General features: G+C 41.8%; 1 protein-coding gene across 1 annotated transcript in view; it reads left to right on the plus strand.

The window, feature by feature from the left end:
• Window positions 1-20,979, plus strand: part of LOC126234989 (loricrin-like) — a 55,226-nt gene extending 34,247 nt beyond the window's left edge. Inside the window, exons 3-4 of the mRNA XM_049943729.1 lie at window positions 6,505-7,153; window positions 20,470-20,979. Of these exons, the coding sequence (XP_049799686.1) occupies window positions 6,505-7,153; window positions 20,470-20,482 (662 nt within the window). The 3' untranslated portion in view covers window positions 20,483-20,979. The remainder of the gene's footprint in view (window positions 1-6,504; window positions 7,154-20,469) is intronic.
• The last annotated feature ends 3,513 nt before the right edge of the window (window positions 20,980-24,492 follow it).

The raw sequence follows: 24,492 nt of genomic DNA on the forward strand, positions 1-24,492 counted from the left end.
ACATCGTATCTGAACACAGCAAACAACACAAACAACATCCTGATATCTATACTGACTATAAAATCTCATGTTCCATCTCTCATTTAACCTCCTTCCTTTCATTCTCCTCCTCCTTTTCTTAAAATATAAAAGGACTGTGTCCTTAACTTTACTATTATTGACCCTTTAACTACTAGCTACGACCTAACATATCAGAACACAGTTGTCGTGCCTCCAGTACTATGTACATGCAGTGTGATTCAGTTGTCCCAACCCCTGGGTTTTACCAGGTGTACCGGTATGAAGTGAGCCTTAAGATACAAAAGTGTCGATAGGGAACATTTGTTGTGAACGGCCTTAATTTTTTTTTGTTTGGTTGGTATGACATTTGTCAAAGATATTTAGTATACATCAAGTCATGGAACAAACAATATCATATGTTTTCATTGTGTTAACAATGTCGAATTTTGTACCAGAAAGTGATGATTTGCGGAAAGCATTAATTTTTTGCTTTCATTTGAAAAAAAAGTGCTGCAGAGTCGCATCGAATACTTGTCGAGGCATATGCTGATCATGCTCTATCAGAAGCAACATGCAAAATTTGGTTTCAACGTTCAGAAATAATGATTTTGATGTAAGAAATGAAGAACAAGGAAGACAACCAGAAGAATTCGAAGACGCCGAGTTGCAAGCAATATTGGATGAAGATGATACTTTGAGTCAGAAGCAAATGGCAGCAATGCTAACTGTTGCACAACAAACAATTTCTGACCGTTTGAAAGCTATGGGAAACATCCAAAACTGTGGAAAATAGGTGCCACATGAATTGAATGAAAGACAGATGGAAAACCGAAAAACCATTTGTTAAATTTTGCTTCAAAGACATGAAAGAAAATCAAGTTTGCATCGAATTGTTACTGGCGATACAAAATGGATTTATGTTAAGAATCCTAAACGGGAAAAATTATGGGTTAATCCGGGACAACCATCAACATCGACTGCAAAACCAGATCGATTCGGCAAGAAGACAATGCTCTGTGTTTCTTGGGATCAGAAAGGTGTGGTGTATCATGAGCTTCTAAAACCCGGTGAAACTGTGAATACTAATCGGTACAGACAACAAATGATCAATTTCAACTATGCAATGATCGAAAAAAGACCAGAATGGGCCATTAGACGATACAATCAAAACACTTGGCTGGAACCTGCTACCCCACCCGCCGTATTCACCAGACTTGGCCCCTTCCGACTACCATTTGTTTTCATCTATGGGACATGCATTGGCTGAGGAACACTTTGATTCCTACGAAGAAGTCGAAAATTGGGTGTCTGATTGGTTTGCTTCAAAAGACGAACATTTCTATTGCCGTGCTGTCCACTAATTGTCAGAAAGGTGGTCAAAATGGTCAGTACTTTGAATAAAATGTTCTTACTTTTCAATTCAGTATTAGTGTTTCATTTTCACAAAAAATACGCTCATTTCATGCCGATACAGCTTGTATGTAACCTGCAATGCCGTCAAAAACCGCATTAGAGATTTTCCTATTCTCTCACTCACTACCTGCAAACTACTAGTTCTACATAAAAATTTAACAGGGTCTTCTTGCAGGAAATTTAAGGAAGTTAAATTTTGTGCTGGCGTGTTTTTTGGCTGGAGGTCACGGTTTTTGAGTCATTAAAGAAACGCGTTTTGGGGCACTTTTGTACATTTTTCTCGAATAATTCTAAAACTACAGCCTCTGGTAGCTGAGGTGTACAATCACCAGCTTCATCGGCTGTAACCTATTAATGCTGAATGGTTAGTGGGCTGTAGGGGTGGACTAATTCATAATCTAGCTTCAGTCCAAGTGTATCACTGTTTTAGTTAGGTCGTAGCAAAAAATTAAGTAGTGTCTCTAGGACGACCATAATTGTAGCCTAGATTTTAGAAAAGTTTGATTTAAAGAAATAGTAGTTGCAATAAGAATTTTTTTTTACTAATAATTTTCACGTAGCGTACGAGAGAATAAGATCTTGGCAGTGGTATCTGAAGGTGTTGCGGGTTGTACAAAACCCGTGGGCAGGAGCAGCTGAATCACGCTGTATATGAAACTGGAGCTGAGAGGTGCAGAGTGCTAACGTTGGATAAAACCGTTCCGAGGTTTTCAACGTAAGCGTGATAACACGTCATTACTTACAGTGCACTGGGCAGTTTAAAGAATTACTAATAGTTCCTTGATGTGACTCAGATTCGCAAAAGTGGCGGTTTGTCGACCTCGTGGCTTGCTTAGCATTGTTTCATTGTATTTGAAAATGTGTATATCCGTGCTGCCCCACGAGTAAAGACAACATATTCTCATGGGAAATGGTAGTGAGAATGACTTTTCTCATCCTTCGGCTCAAATTGAGAATACTGTGCCTCCTATTTCCCATCTTTGAAATCTCCGGGACTGGAAATTCTAGAATACCTTCCCCTTCCAGAAGTACAACTGACAGAAATAATGAAGATAAAGATTATGTTGCCGCATTGTGTGCTGAATTACAAGTTTATGGATGCATTGGACAAATGCGACGCGCTACTTTACTCAATGGAATGTGTTGGCAAAACACTAAAATGATACACTATTTTCACTGCTTAGACATGTCTGTGCTAAATTCTCACGATGTCTACAAGATCATACGGGAAAGAATACTTCAATGCCCTAATTACGTGTCAGCTTCATTGTGAGATTTTAAAAAGAGACCACCAAGAAATGAAAGCATACGGAGTTCGTCGATTAGACATGGAAAATCCACTGCTGCTTCGAGAAAGGAACTTCCTAAGCGTTAGTGAATTGTCAGTAAAACACAAGACAGATAAGAATACGCATAGAAACAAACGAAAAGGAGAAAGGAAAGGAATCTGTGTGACTGCTGTAAAAACTGTGAAGGAGAGGTGTGTCTGGCCTTGTTCCGAAATACACTGACGCAAAAAAGTCGCAACACCAAAACATTATTAATGTAGGATATTGAAATTTCCGGAATACATTTGTCTAGAGAACACATTTACGTGATTTATGTTGCAAGATCACAGGTTAATGTAAGCCCGAGATAAGCCACTGTAAATGTGAAATTCTGATACAGTAATAATCGTTATAACAGTCAAAATGTTGAATGCAAGCATATAAAAGTTCATGCATTGAGCTGTACAGGTGCCGGATGTCAGTTTGTAGAATGGAGCTCCATGGTGTTGCACCTGGTCGGTCAATACAGGGACGCTTAATGCAGTTTATGGATGACAATGATGGTCACGCATGATGATGTCTCTTATGCGCTGATTGGACGCCAGTCTCGAGATGGAGTACGCTAAGGCAACATGTCGTCAGTCCGCATAGCATATCGGTTTACGACAGTGGTATGCAGGCGAGTGTTATCCTGTTGGAAAACATCCCCTGGAATTCTGTTCTGAATGGCAGCACAATAGGTCGAATCACCAGATTGACGAACAGTTTTGCATCACCAGACCACAATTCCATGTATAGGTTCAGTGCGTCTAGTACGCAGACAGGTTGTTCACAGGCCCCCGATTCTCCTCTTTCTAACCAAGACACGGCCATCACATGCACCGAGGCAGAGCCAGCTTTCAGCAAAAATCACAACATACCTCCACCCGGCCCTCTCTAATGAGACCACTGAAGTAGCAAACGACGGTGTTTTGGGGTCAGTGAAATGCACGCTACAGAGTTTCTGGCTCGGAGCAGAAATTGAAATAGCCGATTTGTAACATTCGTTGCGTCACTGTGATGACAACTGTTGCTCAGATTGCTGCTGCAGGTGCAGTACGACGTACCAGAGCCATACGCCACACACGATGGTCTGCTCTCTCGGTAGTGCCCCGTGGGTGCCCGGAGCCCGATGTTCTTGCGATCGTATACTCTCGTGACCACCGCTGGCAAATATCATGTACGGTGGCTACATTCTTGCCAAGTGTTTCTGCAGTATCGTAGAAGGAACATCCAGCTTCTCGTAGCACTATTACACGACATCGTTCAAACTCAGTGAAGTGTTGATAATGGCGTCTTTGTCGCCATAAAGGCATTCTTGACTAACATCAACTCGTCACGGCCAATCTCTGAGGTAACTAACGAACACGACCGTTACACCATGTATTTAAAGCAAACCAGATAGCAGCCTCATAGCGGCGCTTCTAGTGCCACCCTTAATCGATTGGCACGAAATTTTATTAGACGTCATGTTTCAGATGTAGAACACACCTGCCAACATTGGTGCTGCGATTTTTTCCCGTCGGTGTATATCACACAAGAATAAAATTTCAGATTTGTGCTTCTTTATAACGTTATCTAGTTTCAGAAACTTCCAAAATGAAGAATATCCAAACTACACCTTAAAATGGTTCAAATGGCTCTGAGCACTATGGGACTCAACTGCTGTGGTCATAAGTCCCCTAGAACTTAGAACTACTTAAACCTAACTAACCTAAGGACATCACACACATCCATGCCCGAGGCAGGATTCGAACCTGCGACCGTAGCAGTCGTGCGGTTCCAGACTGTAGCGCCTTTAACCGCTCGGCCACTCCGGCCGGCAAACTACACCTTATTTTAAAAACAAATAGGTGAGAACGAATGCTGAGGAGCCTGTGATGGTTAACTCAGCGCAGCAGACACCGCAGTACTGAGCGCATATCGTACCCACAACGGCCGGGAGTGCGGCACGGAGGGGCTCAACGGCACACGAATGTGCGCAGTGAAGCACACTGTTACAGCACACTCATCTCTGAAAGGGTTAATCCATCCCTAAAACAATCGTCTTCATTCACTCATCTTCAATCGCAGGAAGCTCTTAAGCATAATAGCTCACCTCTGGTAACCTATGTTCCCAGCATGTCGAACATTCCTTCCTTTAACAGCTCCATGCCCCTACTATACTTATCACATACCAATACATCCTGCAGTTTTTTCACTAGGTTTTTTCTTCCAACATGAACACCACCCACCATCCAAGAATATTTCAAACCCTTAGATCTCTTTCCATTAATCTTACACTTCTGGCCATTACGATTGCTACACCAAGAAGAAATTCAGATGATAAACGTTTATTCATTGGACAAATATATTATAACAGAACTGACATGTGATTACATTTTCACGCAATTTGGGTGCATACATCCTGAGAAATCAGTACCCAGAACAACCACCTCTAGCCGTAATAACGGCCTTGATACGCCTGAGCATTGAGTCAAACAGAACTTGGATGGCGTGTACATGTACAGCTGCCCATGCAGCTTCAACACGATACCACAGTTCACCAAGAGTAGTGACTGGCGTATTGTGACGAGCCAGTTGCTCGGCCACCATTGACCAGACGTTTTCAATTGGTGAGAGATCTAGAGAAGGTGCTGGCCAGGGCAGCAGTCGAACATTTTCTGTATCCAGAAACATGCGGTTGTGCACTATCCTGCTGAAATGTAGGATTTCGCAGGGATCGTATGAAGAGTAGAGCCACGGACCGTAAAACATCTGAAATGTAACGTCCACTGTTCAAAGTGCCGTCAGTGCGAAGAAGAGGTGATCGAGTCATGGCGATGACGAATACACGCTTCCAATGTGCGTTCACCGCGATGTCGCCAAACACGGATGCGACCATCATGATGCTGTAAACAGAACCTGGATTCATCCGAAAAAATGACCGTTTTGTCATTCGTGCACCCAAGTTCATCGTTGAGTACACCATCGCAGGCGCTCCTGTCTATGATGCAGCATCAAGGGTAACCGCAGCCATGGTCTCCGAGCTGATTGTCCATGCTGCTGCAAACGTCGTCGAAGTGTTCGTGCAGATGGTTGTTGTCTTGCAAACGTCCCAATCTGTTGACTCTGGGATCGAGACGTGGCTGTATGATCCATTACAGCCATGCGGATAAGATGCCTGTCATCTCGACTGCTAGTGATACGAGGCCGTTGGGATCCAGCGCGGTGTTCCGTATTACCCTCCTGAAGCCACCGATTTCATATTCTGCTAACAGTCATTGGATCTTGACCAATGTCGCGATACGATAAACTGCAATCGCGATAGCCTACAATCCGACCTTTATCAAAGTCGGAAACGTGATGGTACGCATTTCTCCTCCTTACACGAGACATCACAACAACGATTCACCAGACAACGCCGGTCGACTGCTGTTTGTGTATGAGAAATCGGTTGGAAACTTTCCTCATGTCAGCACGTTGTAGGTGTCGCCACCGGCGCCAACCTTGTGTGAATGCTCTGAAAAGCTAATCATTTGCATATCTCAGCATCTTCCTGTCGGTTAAATTTCGCGTCTGTAGCACGTCATCTTCGTGGTGCAGCAATTTTAATGTCCAGTAGTGTATTTTAAAACTTTTGTCGCCATTTTTCAAAATTCTTTGTCCTGGTGAAGAGCAGTATATTTAAGACCCATTAGAATTCTGGCGTGCAGTCGCGCGAACTCCATTTATTCAACTGCTATTTTGATAACGTGTTCAATGCTGGATGTATTCTAACAAATTTCATTCCCTTCCCTTCCAGCTACCAACAACCAAGAAGATACCGAAGCACAACCTGATCCCAGAAAGAGGAAGAAACGGACAATTTGCCTCAAGTGTCTGTTGGGGAAGAAACTTGGTGGCTTCGGCGGAGGAGGTGGCGGTTGCGGCGGTGGCGGCTGCGGAGGCGGCGGGGTTGGTTTTGCCCCGGTCGCTGTGGCCGTACCTGTTCCCGTCTATTCTGGGGGCGGCGGCGGCGGCTGTGGCCATCCAGGCTGTGGCGGCGGAGGCGGATATGTGCCCAGCGGAGGCGGCGGCTGTGGATACGGCGGCTGCGGGGGCGGCGGCGGCAGTTACAAGCAGATCACCCAGCCAGTGGAAGTGAAGGTCCCTGTCAAAATCACTGTGGTGCCAAGCGGCGGCGGCGGCGGCTGCCCGACCGGAGGCTGTTATCAGCCGCCTCCTCCCCCTCCGCCCCCTCGCTACCCGCCCAGCGGTGGCGGATGTCCGACGGGAGGCTGCTTCCAGCCTGCACCGCCGCCAGTGCACTACCCGCCCTCTGGCTGCGGAGGTGGCGGCTGCAACCCGCAGCCCCAGGTCTGTTCCACCTGCGGAGGCGGCGGGGGCGGAGGAAGCCACTCTTACAGCCAGGCCTCCAGCCAAGCGTCCAGTTCCAGCTACAGCTCCGGCTGGTAAGTCGTCCATCTGTTACTGGCTTTTATCCCCAGACCCTTCCCACTTACAACTATATTTTAATCTACAGTTTCCCACAAGAAATAAGTGGTAGTTTCGCTACAGTCTTATAGAGCATGAAGAAAATCTCATTATAAGTTCAGAGCAAGCTAAGGGAAGTCGAATCGAGAAAAATTTTCCAGACAACCATAGTTCTAAAATGCACCGACTTACATTTACGGACATAAAGCGACGGCCAGTCAACGACGAGCGCGTGGTGGTGCGTGCGAGTAAACTAACACGCCCCAGCTGGCACCTGATATGCTAAAGAGTGCAGTAACTAACTAAATAAGCTGAATACAACGGGTCCTGCTAAACACTCAACTCTACGCAAACCTTGAATTCGTATCTGCGGTTGCTTATGCTAGGGGGGAATATTCTGCAATGTTTGCTGGGTACAGCTTAACTGTTACACCAACTACGCTGAAAACACGGTGATGTACAACATCCACAGCATACCACAGCAGCAGTTTAATCGGACAAACCTGTTGCCTTAGCGGACAAACTTCCGTTTGCTCATTGTTGATTAGTTGTTGTTTTATCGCAGAACACTTCGAAGTTGCAAGTGGTCTACCAAAAAAGAGACTGCCAACAGTTCTCTTCTGGAGTAGTGCTGCCGAGTATGGGATCCTTACCAGATGGGACTGACAGACGGCATACAAAAAGTTCAATGAACGGTACCTCGTTTAGTATTATTGCCTAATAGAGGAGGGGGTGCCAAGAACGTGATGTACGAGTTAGGCTGGCATTCACTGAAAGAAGGCGTTTTTCGTTGCGGCGAGAGCTTTTCACGAAATTTCAATCATCAGCTTTCTCTTTCTAATACGAAAATATTTTGTTGATGTCCACATATATTGGAAGAAACGATAATTGTGATAAAATAGGAGAATCAGAGCCCGCACGTGAAGATTTAAATGTTCGTTTTTCCCACGTGCTATTGGAGAGTGAAACGGTAGCGATATTGCTTCAAGGCGGTTCGATAAACCCTCTGACAAACACTTAAGTGTGAGTTGCAGAGCAGTCATGTAGGTGTAGACGAATTTGTAGATATGGCCGTAGTTCCACAAGGGTGCGTTGCAGTTGTTTGCAACATTTTACTCGATTCGACATGCCGTCTGGTTTCCAGGCGTTATTATTGTTTTTCTCCACCCTGTGGACGAGACATTTACACCTAAGGCGCTTGATATACAAGCCACATACCACAATAATAAAAACTGTACATCATGTCCCGCGAGCCACATGAGTTCATTTTCTTCACATGTGAGAGTAATGGGAGTAGAAGTCAAGGGAACAATGAAGACAATCTCCTGCCAAGGAGGACATAAGGCTGCGTTGCACCTTGACTGCTGATTTTCTAAGAAGCTGACAGAGAAGTGAAATTTCCGGCCAGGAATACAAGTGCAAGTTGAACACTTACCAATACCAGATTTCTTGGATGATAGTGTCATTCTGACCGAAAGTAAAGATCGTCATTAGGACGAAATGTTGAATTCAGTCTTTGGAACTTTCATTCCCTACTCAACAGGGCAGGGCAGCCTATTGTAGTGCCGGCCGGTGTGGCCGTGCGGTTCTAGGCGCTTCAGTCTGGAACCGCGTGACCGCTACGGTCGCAGGTTCGAATCCTGCCTCGGGCATGGATGTGTGTGATGCCCTTAGGTTAGTTAGGTTTAAGTAGTTCTAAGTTCTAGGGGCTGATGACCACAGATGTTAAGTCCCATAGCGCTCAGAGCCATTTGAACCTATTGTAGTATTCTCGCTTCCTTTCAGTGAATAGTAGTGAGCACGAAATAAGATAAAGGGAGACGTGTACGGAAGAGTTACTATTGAGTTACCAGTTGTAGTAATTTGCTTTCTTCTTCTCACAGAGTCTGTAATTGTAAGTTGAAAAACCCTATAAAACTAGTAGCAATAAGAAGAGTTTGCTAAGAAGAAGGTTTACAAACAACGATAGCTCGGTAGAATGACAGAAGAATTTTTCAATCAGGGAAGCAGAACCAAGCAAGAACAGAGCAGCAATGATGAGATCAAACATATGAATTTTTAACAAACACTGACATTTAAAGTCTGCTGTTACCAATCATAATTTAGAAAAAGTTTCCGAATTAGTAAGTATGGAGCACTTCATTGTGTTGAAATGCGGACTTTTCGGGGAATGGAAAAGGGGAAAGTGAAGGTATGCTCTCTACTAGAAAGATCAGGAGGGAACAGCACATTTATGGACAGAGAACGTATTATGTACAGATATTGTGAATGTAATAGAAGACATAGCATAAGAACTGATAGGTTAATAAATCTGAAGAACTTAAGTGGCGATTATCTTCGTGGCATGCTCTAGATATATGCAACGGAACGAAGTCATGAAAAGAGCTAATGAGAAAGGAAAGGTTTCGTATTGCAAGGCTGTCGATATGTGAGACGAAGAGTTTGGAGAAGCTTTTAGGGATGGAATGTGGTACGTGTAAGAATGTTGGATGTGAGTACCACAACTTATACCCCGAAATTATGTCTGACCTGTTAGTCTTTTACATGATTAGTTAGTTTATGGACGAAGCTGCTTTCATCAGTCTGAATATAAGGAGGTCAATCCCACATTAATTTCTATGTCTTTCTTACAGTGTGACAATTATTGAACTATATGAAATAAAATTGTCGCCACTTCTGAACGATTTGCTTCAGGACGCTCAAACTTCACGGATGGCCGCGGAGCATGATGGGAATTAGTGTGCGCATGCATGTTTTGGTTCAGCGACGAAGCCCACATTCATTTGGATGGGTTCGTCAATAAGCAAAATTGGAGCATTTTGGGAACTGAGAATGCGCATTTCGCGATCGAGAAGTCTCTTCGTCCTCAACAGGTGAATTTGTCGTGTGCAACCACCAGTCATGGAATAATCGGAGCGGTATTGCTTGATGGCACGGTGGCTACCGAACGGTACGTGAAGGTTTTGGAAGATGATTTCATCCCCATTATCCAAAGTGACCATGATTTCGGCAAGATGTGGTTCATGCAGGACGGAGCTCGACCCCATTGAAGCAGGAGAGTGATGTCCTGGAGGAGCACTTTGGGGACCCCCATTCTGGCTCTGGGGTAGCCAGAGGCCACTGGTATGGGCTCCTCTGGCCGCCATATTCTCGAGATCCAGGTGTACAGCAGTAACCCCAAAACCATAGCTGAGCTGAAAACAGCCATTCAGGAGATCATCGACAGTATCGATGTTCCAAGACTTCGGCGGGTCGTGCAGAATTTCGGTATTCGTCTGCGCCACATCATCGCAGGCATATCGAACATGTCATAAGCTCGAACCGAATGTCTGTAGTGACGTTTACATGTTGAATAAAATGTGTGGACGCTGTAGTTTGTAACTATTTTACATTTTTTTCATATAGTTCAATAATTGTCACCCTGTATGTAGTTACATGTATACAGAAAATTGTCTCAGATGGATCACTCGGATGTCCAAGTGACGATTCTCATTCGAAAACGAAGTAAATGCCAACCACTGTCTACGTCATCATACCTTCTTGCTCTTCCTCTTTACAGCAGTAGTCTGCTCAAAGCTGTAACCGCAGCAATTCCTGCCGGGCGGTATAAAAAACGTCACCTGCCACCAATTAAACTAAACGTGTTATTAGCGATCGTCTTTCGTAACCTGTTGCTTCATCGGCCTCTTTGCGCCAGCATCCTTCTTGACTTTTTCCCTGAAATCCATTTAATACTGTTGATCTTCACGGCTCGTCGCGTGTAGTCGATTACGACTGCTTCATAACTTACACATCCGTGTACTACCAGATTAACTTTCTGAATATGAAACTCTTGCACGTCTTCGCATTTTAGAACGCGTTGGGTTACCATCAGCTTCAAATTAAGTAGCTAGATTTTTAAATCCCACCCTTTCCAAAAACCGTATGCTAGACAGTATTCTCTCGAAATATATCGTGACAAACACATACTTACATTCTGAGCTTCTGCGCCGTTAATGCAGAACACTTATTGAAATTCACCTTGTTTTAGTAACGTTGCAAACTGCGTAAAAATACTGTAGTTATAAATTTATTTCTACATAAACTAACAGAATAGTCACATGATGAGTGACCCCTTCACGAGTAGTTCCAAAACTCGACTAACTGTAGAAAACGTAGGAAACGGACTGGAATTTCTTCTGTCTCATTTGCATGACATAAATGGTTGCTAAATTTGTAAAGTAAATTGAAGGAAATCGCCTTAACTGACACCATTAATAACAATGTATTTACGAATATTTTATTGTATTTACACACTGTTGAAGCCAACGTATCACACCTAATACATACGGTTGGTGACAAGACAAAGCTACACTTGTAAAAGAGAATTATTATTAATTGTAGTTTACCAACGAAATACAAACACTTTTTTATGCTATAAAGTGCACGTGACTGATTAATGTTGTCCTAGCATTGTTATTAATACAGACAAAAAATGTTAACACACATTCCAAAATGTGTTGTGGTCTTTTTATGCAGCTCTCGACGCTAATCTGTTCTCTACAAGACTGTACATATCTACATAACTACTGCAACCTTCATACATTTGAACCTGACTACTGTTTCTAAGCTTTGGTCTCCCTCTACAATTCCTCCCACATTCCTGCTTGTAATAAAACGTGACGAAAATGTTTTCGTGACGTTTGGGATATGTATCATTGCTAAACACAAGAAAAGCAGTGTTCAACATACCACGTCTTATTACGGATATTCTCCACAAAAAAAAAAAAAAAAAAAAAAAGTATCTTGTGTAATCCAGGGTGCTGCTTCTTGATGCTGACATAGGTTCGTTTTGATGTTGCTGCATCGCCAAATGGGATTTATCCAATGTATCCAATAAGTTTCAGTACTTCATGTTCACCATACATTTTATTTCGCACACTAGATGTCCGGTGGCGAACTTACAAAGTTTGACTGCATGCTGTTGATACAAAATTCGCTCGAAGACTGACTTAAGAGTGACCTAAAACTGACTTATGGTGGCGTACAAATCGCCTCTATTTATATGATTTCAAACAATTACTGTCATTTTTACATATTCAATTTTGCACATTAACAATTAAAGTTTTTACATACATCTTCCCAAGTTACATAGAAAATTACATGGAATAACAGTGAATAATTTCATACAAAGACAGGAGAGGGTCTGTTTCTATTAAGACTATAAATTACATATTTTATCACTGCAACAATATATATCGTTAATTTGTATATATTATTTTACTGACTTAAAGTAAAATCACTTTATTATTTTCAGGTGAATAGAGCGATTAGTTTTATTGAATGAAAAGCCTAGATTCAACTAATTAAATTTTTCTATAAGCAAAATTTTACATTTGTGTACGGTCGTAATTACAGTTACATAAACTGACACCAATGAGAACATAAACAGGTTTGGTTCTGACTGAAAAATCGTCGTGTCATATTTCTGTTAGGAGAATAAACAATTTCTGACATAAAAAATCATAAAAATAGCTGTCTCTCGATGACGTGAAGTATCGGAACTTTAATCATTAATTACTCCATAATTACAATAGCAAGTTTATTCCTACTATCTGCCTGTAGTTCGTATTGTGTGTAAATTACGATGGTACATTAGTTTTTAATCCAATATGTTTCCTTCATGCTATATACTGGTGAGGCCCAATGCAAAAAATGTCAAATCAGCAGTTTAAATTAGTGCAAATTACTAAGTTGCTGCAAGAAGAATCTTCAGTGTATCTCAGTATTCGAATCCAGATAACCAGAAAACTGTCTCCTTCATTCCATATATTGGTGAGACACAAGGTAGACAGAGTCAAACCAACAGTTTCAATTGGTGTAAGTTACTAATACTACATATATGCCCTGTTCGGGAGAGTGGAGATGAGACTGGAATAGGATACAGGATTCCAAAAGGGGTTGTGATATTACGTGCTCTTACTTCCATTACCAAACTGACGATCTCGATACCTCAGGATGTATCCTGTCAATCGACTCTTCCTTTAAGTCTGTCTGTGTCACATATTTAATTTTTCCTAAAAAATGGTTCAAATGGGTCTGAGCACCAAGGGGCTTAACATCTGAGGTCATCAGTCCCCTAGAACTTAGAACTACTTAAACCTAACCAACCTAAGGACACCACACACATCCATGCCCGAGGCAGGATTCGAACCTGCGACCGTAGCGGTCGCGCGGTTCCAGGCTGAAGCGCCTAGAACCCCTCGGCAACACCGGCCGGCAATTTTTCCTCAACTCGATTCAATGCCTCTCATTAGTTACTTGATCTACCCATCTACTTTTCAACATTCTTTTCTAGCAACACATTTCAGACTCAAGACTCTACCAGTGTGAACTTCTTATCGTTCTTTTTTCACTACCATACGAGCGTATACTCCATGCAAGTACCTTCAAAAAACACTTTCTAACGTCTACATTATCATTCGGTGTTAACAAATTTCTCTATACCGGAATCGAATTTCTTGCTGGTGCTACTCTGCATTTCATAACTTCTGTACTTCGACAATCGTTAGCTACTTGGCATCAGAAATAGCAAAAGTCATATACTACATTTTAAATTTCATTTCCTACTATAATTCCGTCAGCATCACCTGATTAAATCTATTTTTAATTCTTTTGGGTGTTCGTCTTACACCTCTTTTGAAGATATTATCCATTTCGTTCAACTGACCTGGCAAATCCTTTGGTGTCTCTGATAGAAACTGAATCTTATTTGGAAACTGTAAAGTTTTGTTTTCCTCCCCGAAGCCTTGTCCCCTTTTCAAACTTCAACGGGTTCTTTTGTACTTCTTGCTCAAAGTGCAGATTGAATAACATCGGCGAGAGGCTACAATCCTTTTTTACCCCCTTCTCCTCTTCCCTTTCACGGCCTTCGGCTCTTATACGAGTCTTCTTCTGTAGTGGTCAATTCAAGGATTGGTTTGCAACAGATACAATGGTAGCTTGTCTCCATTCTGTGCGTCTTTGAGTTTTTCTCTTCATTTCTTTATAGGTGTTACATCCCACATCTTTCACGATTTGATCCATGTACCTCAGTCGTGGTCTTCCCCTTGATCTTTTTCCCTCGACATGTCCCTCTATGTTTGTGTTCAGGAATCCTTTATGTCTTAATAGGTGGCCTGTAAATTGCACTCTTCTTTTAACACTGAAACTCCAGATGCTTCTCTTCTCACCTGCTCTTTCCTGAACCACTTCATTTGTGACCTTGTCAATACATTTTATTTCGAGCATGCGTCTATAGCACCACATTTCCAAAGAATTTAGCTTCTGGTCTTCCTCTATCCCGAGCGTCCATGTTTCACACCCATAGCATACCACACTCCACACATATGATTTCAAAAATCTTTTCCTGATTTCAAGGCAGATGCCCTTAGATGTTAAAATGTTTTTCTTGTTGTTAAAAGCAGCCTTTGCTTGAGCAATTCTACTTCTCACTTCTGCCTTGCTCCTTCCATCCCTCGTAATATCACTGCCCAGATAAGTAAATTTATCAACTTGTTCAAGCAGTTCATTGCCTACATGAACTTGGACTTTCACTTGATCCTTTTTGCCGCATGCCATTACTTTTGTTTTTGCTTTATTAATTCTCACATTATATTCTTCCCCCATAACTTTATCCATTCTATTCAGTAGGACTACAAGATCTTCTTCATTTTCAGCTAGGACAGCTATATCATCGGCATATCTTATCACATCTATTCGTTGGTCATGAATTTCTACACCTGTCTGTGAATTTTCCCTTACTTTTTTCGGCGCCTCTTCAATGTTTAGGTTAAGATAACAGGGGTAATGCGCAACCTTGTCGGACACCTTCCCGTATCTGCACCTCTTCTTGTTTTGTTCGTCCACGGATAACTGCTGTCTCGTTTTTGTACAGGTTCCATATCATTTTTCTATCTTTATAGTCTATTCCTACTTTTTTGAGTACCTCAAACATCTTATCCCATTTAACATTATCAAGATGTTACGAGTACACGGACTGAAAAAACTAATACTCCCTTTTAAAATTTTCCAATTAATTCAAGAACTATTGTTGCAACAGTGTACATGGAGTACATGAAACGATTACATTTACAGATCAATAGCACAAGTGGTTCTGAGCTACTAGCTATCGAACCATGCTTAAACACCCATATTAGAATAAAGGATGTCAAATCAAACACCTTTCAGCTGTCTTGTTTCCAAACATATTTTATTTGCCTACCAGTTTCGGCGATTTACGACGCCATCTTCAGGCCTCTGACCGACGTGCAGGAAGATTCCACCTCGGTTCTGTTCAAAACAGGAAATACGGCGCAGCCTCTTACACATGGCGAACACTGTCGTGGGATACGTCATGCCACGTCTTCTCCACCTGTTGACTATTTTATAAGACTTGTTGGTTGACGAGTCGCACGAGTCACTTCTCGTCCCACCATATCCCACACGCGCTTGATTGGAGAAAATTGCGAACATCCTACCGGCCAGGGACGTTGCGGCACGTCTTGCAGAGCACGTTGAGTTTCATGGGCAGTGGGAGGGGCGTCCCTTCCCAAACACCAAAGGGGAACGAGAGCTGTAGCTTATCGTACCCCAGACCTCAACGCCTGGGTTGCGGCCAGTGTGTCTAGTGATACGGGCTTTCACGGTTTGTTAATACCACCCAAGGGTGAATGACGGAAGGTGTGGACCAAAGGGATTTGAGGCACTTCATTCACTGTTTTTTTTTCCAACACACTTCTTTATTAATAACATTGATAATACTTTTAAAAGGAAACAACACAACAGGCGTTGTAAATCGCCTAACTGCATAAGTGAACTACTAAAAATAATCGTTAATATGTTTAGGAACACAGTAAACTTCAACTCACAAATAGCATTCAGTTGTTTACTAATTAATTGAATGTCTGTTCAAAGCAACTTCCCCACATAATCACCACAACTTGAAACCAGAATTCAATACAGTTCCTTGCTATTAAAAGTCTGCATAAGTTAATGGCCATACATAGTAACCTCTGAACAACAATTCAATTGACCTGAAAAAAAACCACCTAAACATGTTTACAGAATTATGGGAAAGAAATGCATATACACCTTCTGTTTAGCAAATGAACCACTTTCGGCCTGAGCCACCAACAACATAAGTCGTTCTCATTACTTACATAGAGCCACTCCGAGGTACTGGAAGCAAAACGTAAGTCTTCCAAGTGTACACCAAAGGCACGGTTTCCCAGACTGCAAGCCGTAAGAAACCAGTCAACACGCTCCCGCCACCAAGCACAGGAAGGCGTCGGGCTACTAAACAACGCCCGTCCGCTACGGTGGGCGGACGCGACTACGTAACTGCTTGCCACCGTGGGTCGGTTCCTCCCGCAGCCTCTGCGAAGACCGGTGGCGAAATTAATGAAATTAACACCACCTGTGACACAAAGGGCAAGCAACTCACCAACGTAATAAGGACATAAATTATTTGCATATACAACGTGTCCAAAACTGCTGTCTATCCACTGCTTCCAGCACCTCAGAGGACACCACTTAACATAGTGAATTCAGAGTCATCTAAACATACCGCGCAATCTGCGCAAAACCACATAAACTTCCTGCAAGAGCGCATTACGGTTAAAATAAGGAGTATTAACTTAACACAACATACAACTTCTAAATCTCCGGGTGACTGGCCTGGACTCGTGAAATGCATCTACCAACACATCATCATGGCCAATAAGCCGCCTCCGGTCTCCACTTGCGAGGCACAAATAGGATATGTAGTGCAACACACTGATTAAAATATCTAAAACAGTGTTCGTTACAAGATTAACACACATTGTCACAGGGAAACATTAATCAGAAACAGACATCGGTTCGTTACAATAAACGCACAAATTACGTGGCTGAAAAACACAACCAAGTCAGTGGCACACAAGAAGGTCAGCAATAGTAAGGCCCTTTATCATTTTCCCATTCAGAGGGGTGTAAAACAATAACACTTCTCTAAGTATGAATGCATTTGAGCAATTCAGTGACTGACAACAACTAAGTTTTTAAATCCAGAACACAAGTCCTCACAGGATAAACGCGGCCTTAAGTAATGGACTCATAATAGTAAGGTCAAGCGTCCAAAGCACACTGCTCAATAAATACACCACAACGGCAAGCACACTCAGTAATCGCCAGAGCGACGGACACTGAGAACAAAATGCTGCTTATATCCAAACAAACTGTGCTCGCTATAGCATCACATCAGTCACAGAGCCATAGAGAAGAGAATGCAGTCACTAGAAGCAAACGGTAAATCCATCATAAACAAGGAAGCAGCCTGTTCCCGACAGCATCGGCGCCTCTACCCACTAAGTCCGCCGCAAACGCCCAAACACAATCAGGTAACGTGGCTAACTGTCCTCTTGCCACCACACACGGCGTCGGCAGACACAGCTTCACGCTCCGCGCACTACTGCCTATCTCACTGTTTCTGCTCGCCCTCCCAAATCCAACTACTCTACTGTCACAGGTGTCTCGCCGACTTCCCCCACGAGTGGGCGCCACTTCTCTCTTTCCTCCGCGATACAGCGATAATATTATACGCTGTACGTTCGATAGATCAAACCCGAGCCGCCACGGGTCATCTAGGACGAATGTACTCTACGAGACAGCGCTCATCAGGTCTACGTCGTATGCCCGTACGACCATCACTTGAGTGCAGGCAGAATCTGCTTTCATCGCTGAAGACCACGGCCCGCCATTCCTTCTTCCAGCTGATCCTCTGACGGTACCAGTCGAGCCGTGCACGTCGATGCCGTGACTTGAGTTTAAGACGGGCGAGAGCCGTGCGTGCCAGTAGTCCCACTGCTAATAACTGACTCGCAACAGTTCTTGTTGACACGTCTTGTCTCACAAGCTCTACAGTCTGTACTGTGGTAGCTGTACGATCTACCACTATTTCCCTTATTATACAACGATCATGGCGGGCATATGTGCTGCGTGGACGTCCAGAACCTCATCAATAGTTCTGATAATATTCATGTGACACTGATAACATAATCGTTGCACAACTGACGCACCACGTCCAACATGTCCATCCTGCCATTCGGGAGGCCACAGTTTGACCCCTTTCAAACTTGCTGCATGAGACACGAGTGCATCTCTGTGGCATGGTTGCCTGCCAATTTCACACGTTTCCACCACACTGAGCCTTCTAGCTGTGAGCATTCCGTAATAAAGGGTAGACACAGACGGTGCTCTGATAGCTACGCCATTATGCTATCTGTTGTCCGACAACGCTGAAACCATTATCAGTACATCTACTATTCCCCAGGTGGCATATTCCATCAATGGATATAATCGTCGTCGTCTTTCCAGGTGTACTAATTCTTTTTCCGGCTGTGTAACTGCAGTTTAATTTGTGTACAAGTCGTAGGTACTATTGCTACGTACAAAATTTCAAAGAATGTGTACCATCGATGTCATCAGAACATTTCTCTAAAAATAAGAAGAAATGACATTACATATTTACAATATTTACAATAAATACATAGAAAGAAAGATCCCTTATCAGTTAGCTACAATATAGCAGGTCAGCAACTGGAAGCAGTTAATTCCATGAATTATCTGGGAGTACGCATTAGGAGTGATTTAAAATGGAATGATCATATAAAGTTGATCGTGGGTAAAGCAGATGCCAGACTGAGATTCATTGGAAGAATCCTAAGGAAGTGCAATCCGAAAACAAATGAAGTAGGTTGCAGTACGCTTGTTCGCCCACTGCTTGAATACTGCTCAGCAGTGTGGGATCCGTACCAGATAGGGTTGATAGAAGAGATAGAGAAGATCCAACGGAGAGCAGCGCGCTTCGTTACATGATCATTTAGTAATTGCGAAAGCGTTACGGAGATGATAGATAAATTACAGTGGAAGACTCTGCAAGAGAGACGCTCAGTAGCTCGGTACGGGCTTTTGTTGAAGTTTCGAGAACATACCTTCACCGAGGAGTCAAGCAGTATATTGCACCCTCCTACGCATATCTCGCGAAGAGACCATGAGGATAAAATCAGAGAGATTAGAGCCCACACAGAGGCATACCGACAACCCTTCTTTCCACGAACAATACGAGACTGGAATAGAAGGGAGAACCGATAGGAGGTACTCAAGGTACCCTCCGCCAAACACCGTCAGGTGGCTTGCGGAGTATGGATGTAGATGTAGATGTAAATATTAAAATAGTGAAATGTCGTTATGTAGGATACTTATTAAAAACATTTCTTGCTGAAGTAAAGTAAATGAACACATCGTATTCAGTACACAGTACATATGCCACATTTGACCAATTCTCCCTCCTCTGGATGTTCATATGTTTTTTTTTTTTTTTTTTTTTGAGTAACCAGTTTTGGCACTTGCAAAGCACATTCGTATCATCTAGCTAGTGGTGCAAGAGGTTGAACTAATTTTCTCTTGCTTTTAATCTCATCCTTCATCACTTCCATCTTCCTCAGTGTCTGCTTTCCCTATAACGGTGTGTCCTTTTCAGCGTTACTGTGCATGAGATTTCCCGCAATATCCAACCTGGATAAATATCAATATATGTGTCTGTTATCATTCTCTTCAAGTGCAACGTTATTTTAGTTAATGCATTATGCGGCGAAGTAAGAAAAAGAAAATAAAAAGAAAAACTGATGTAGTAACCCTATGTACAACACATCCTAAGCTTATGAAAACTAATACATGATATGACAATTATTGAAGTAAACATACAAGTCCTAAGAACTAACAAAGTATCGTTGAAACTAAAATAGACTAAAATAGCATCGAATCTCAGCAGCTCATACATGTACGAAATATCACTATAGAGACTCAACATATAAAACATAATACAACAAAGAAAATATGATTTTGAGAAACTAAAATCTTTTTTCACTTGTTTTTCTCTGGTAGAAATGAAACCAGGGATCTACATACCACTTAATAGCCCCACTTTAGGAGCAAATAAAGATAAATCAACAATTCTTCTGTATCCTTCATGAAGCCATGATCATTTGTTCGGAAACCATTTTCTGATAGTTGCTCTTGACACATAGCGGTGATTCTTAGAACAACAAGTAATTGACCTAATCGCTTTGCAGATTATATCTAATAAGATACAGTTGGAGCTCATACGAAATACAGCGCAATATGTGAACAAAGAACGGTATTTCCTACATCAGAAATTCTTGCTAAAATATTTGAAGCATTGTTTCCCAAGACCTGACGAAGATATTTTCATAAGCAATTTGCTTGTTTGTTTCAGGAGAAAGAAGTAATATTCTGCACCTGGAGAGCTTCACCATTGACGATGCTTCACATCCGGACGACTCTAAGAAGCACTGCCTGTTTTCCGAACAGATACTACTGAACTTAGAGAATCGATCCAGAAGACTGGAAGTGGACACTGCCAAATTGTTAGTTGATGCAATTCCTCGACAGGCCTCCGAACATACAACATCAAGAAGTGTTCTCAAAAGAAACTATTCAGCCATTATACAGCATCCGATTAGCAGTGACACTATATTTGATTAGCGTTCTCAATAATAATAAAATATTTTCTGTGTGAGTGACAGGGAGTCAGAGGCTAAGACTATAGCCGCACTATCAGTGTTGCCTGCATCTGAGACCTTAATTACGAACTTGTTAATAATCCAGCGTAAGTTGAAAATTCCATTCTGCTGAGAAAAATGTAAAACGGATCACGTAGCGCATTGTGTATTTTGGAGGCGAAATAGTATAAGAACTGAATAAAAATATTAAAAATGCGTAACAAGTAGTATGATTTCGTTAAAAGTTGATAATGTACTAAATTTCCTATCTACTACACAGAGCCTTCAAATGACGCTTAACATTTGTGAAACGGCTCGTATCTTTGCTTCTTGCATAATTTAATATATAGTTCAGCTTAGCTCATTAGAAAATGGTGAGCAGGTTATGTTTACAAACCAGAGAATTCAGTGAATACTGTGCCTCTGCATCAGCTCGCACTATGCCACAATATTGTAAACACAATGACCTGCAAACGAGTAGAGTTAAGTACTGTAGCTGTGATTAAGCAAAAAATACAAAAGTTTTCAAATGTAAAAAGAAATGGGAGCCAGAGGTGTAGTACTATTTTGCTTTTTTATGGTAATTACCTCAATTAGCAGCATCTAATTAGAAATAGCAAAAAAAAGTTTGTTTCAGAATCTGAATTGAGCCATTCTTGCCTAGGTATAGTTCTCTGCGAAATAGATGATTCTGGAATGAAAATACGTCTTCTGGCATGTTTAAAGTCGCATCGGCGCTCGAGTTATCAAAGTGACTGGTGTGCTCTTTTATGGGGCGACTAACATCTCATCCAGAGGGCGTGCCTACAATGTTAAGTTGCGGAGTAACGCGGAAAACAGTAAAAAAGGGCTCGGGCTGGAGCAGAATCATTCAAATATCTACCAACAGCTTGAAGTTGTGAAGTAAAGGACTCTCAAAAAACTTGTGATTCCTGTACCTCGCCAGTGTAGGCCATTAACCAACGCTAGAGGTGGTATTACACGATAATAGCATGACGTCTGTTGGGAGTGATTGACTTCGTGCCCAGTTTGCATATTTTTTCCCCGAAAGAGCTTATTCGAAATTTAATGAGCGATATTCTATCTCATCTGAAATCCTCGTTATTAGCGTGGTTAATCTGTGACGATTTCTTTGCGTCCGTAGACTAGTTATTGTTCGTGGAAACGTGGCGTATGATCCCACTCCCCACAAGGAGTCTGTCCGGCGGTCGATGTGCAAACCTGAGAAGACACTTTTCGTGTACATCATTCGATCCAATCTCCTGCGCTCATATTCTGTGTAGAGTTTCATCAGGAGGGTCTACGAGAACATTCTCGTTATGTTCATCGGTCCTGATATACTTTTTTTACAGAATGAAGCAGTGGAGGAAATTATTATTTACTTGACCCATCGATTTCCAAGGAATTGTAATGCGTTTACACCTAGACACACCTGAGGACAGAAGATAAATGAGGATTTACTTTAAGACAAACAGGATACTTGCAGGTGGACTTTTAGGGAACTTCTGTAGTCATTACCACTTGGTGTATGGTTATGAGCTGATGTCACGAGACTTGTGTGTAGGCGTCTTCCAGCTATGGTGGTGGTGACCAGGTTTAACTCGGTCGGACGTCTAATAGCAATGACTCTTGCTCACAGTCTTGACTGATACTCAATCTCGAGAGAGTTTTCACCAGAACTCGTCATACATTAGACCTAGCAGCAAAGCCATCCATAGCAACCGTGCCACACGTCTACGAAACATACTCTGAGCGTGTCATTACACCTGGACTCTTTGTCTGCCGAATCAAATTATTTGATAGAAATTTTCGTTACTGTCGTGTAACACCCATGCTGAAACACACTCACGAGCCCAAATTTTTGTCTAAAAGCGTCCTTTTTTTTTTAAGTATTGCTTAATAAATGTAAATCTGCGAACTCCAAGTCCTGTTGCCATATAAATCCTTCCAGGTTCCGTCGACTGCCTGTTCTACTGTTTTGTTATCGGCTGTATTCACGGACAAGAGCCTTCGAGTTGAGTCATCATCGCATTTTTAGCAATTACAATAACAAACACGTCACTTGAAGGTTACTGTCTGGGGAAATATTTCTGTCCCTATATACGTGCCAGGGTTGAGGTCCTTCCATATCACACATCTGAATTTATAGCTAGTCTCACGTCACAAATAGTGAATTTGGTAGGGTGTGTGGGGATTTTGATCATATAGCCTATGTAAGCAAGATTCATTTACTTTCTTTTGAATGACTGCCATTGTTAAACTTTGTGTTATACATACAAATTTATTACAGAAAGTAAAACGAATAACCAGCTACTGTTGAGGGTTCCATTTACTAAAAAAGATAACGCACCTACTTGATTCGAACAATTCGAACCGAAAGGTTCTCTTCATGCGTCTGGTCACGTTTATCTCATATTTCCACATGTTTTGACTCAGATGTTGTCTGCTTCCAGATGAACTGAGATTTATCTGATTGGTGGTGCTCTACAGCATGGATCTGTATCCAAAAGAAATATTAATTACGTTTTATTATTAACAGGCTTATTGACGAAACACAATAACCAGTTTCATTTGTGATATTTTCGTTGAAAATATTGTTATGTTTTCGTGGGGATAATGCCTTCTGATAGAATCCTCCATATTACGCATAACAATAAGTTAGCAAGTGAAGTAAACTAAAGCTAATCTTGTTTGTACACCAGTCCAAAGCCTCGACATATTTTCCAAAAAAAGAAAAAGTATTGTCTGTTAGGCACTGTACATTTTTCATGTTATTTGCTATTGGCCAATTTCGACTATGTAATCATTACCGAGCAACATATAAATTATCACTACGCAACATGCCACAACGGATGTGACATATTAATAATCCATCAGTCCACATGTGGAAGCACACATAAACATTAATAAGATCTGTATCGAATATGAACGGAAAGTTTATAATAAAGCAGTAATCACCGCTTCTTTCAGGAATCGAACTCCCATGAATAAAACAACTGATTACTTTACAAATGAGTTAATGTGTTAAATTCATTCCTTTAAGTATGGAAGCTACAAAAAGTTTAAGAAAGACTTCAAACTATTCTTGAAGTTCGTTGGAAGTCACTAACTGCTCTCATTATGAAAAACTAGATGAATATAGTGTTTAAATTTGCGCTCCATTTAAGCAATAACTAGTTTCGCACGCATGTCAATATTTACGACGTCATATCTCCTGAACTGTGCGCCATACAGTGCTAAAATTTGGCAGGTACGTGGAGTGATATATGTAGATATTACAAACAAAATGTGTTGAGAATAGAATTAGTGGTAAAGAAGTAATTAATTCTACATATACATCTACATCTACATTTACATGGATTCCTGATTCTGAAGTTTTACTGCACGCCATTTCAAACATAAGCTAGTTTTTCAAGCATATAAATGTCTATGACGACATATCTCCTGACCTAAGTGTCACACAGTATTATAATTGTGCAGCTACGTTCAGTGGTATATCTGGGTACTGCCTGAAAACTGCGCCCTGAATAGAGTTAGTAGTAAATAATTAATAAATTATAGCGTCACCCTTAATGCTGGAGTTTCACTGCATGAAAAGTGAAAATGTAGTAAGCGATAACCCTTTTCACCTTCACCATTCAGTGAGAGGTTTCAGTGAGAAAAACTTTCATAACGGTTCAGAATTATGTGTAAACTTTGTTGGCAGTCGCTAAGCGCTCTCATTCTAAAATACTGCA

The sequence above is a fragment of the Schistocerca nitens genome, chromosome 1 (assembly GCF_023898315.1).
Source record: "Schistocerca nitens isolate TAMUIC-IGC-003100 chromosome 1, iqSchNite1.1, whole genome shotgun sequence".
Classification (NCBI taxonomy): Eukaryota; Metazoa; Arthropoda; class Insecta; order Orthoptera; family Acrididae; genus Schistocerca; species Schistocerca nitens.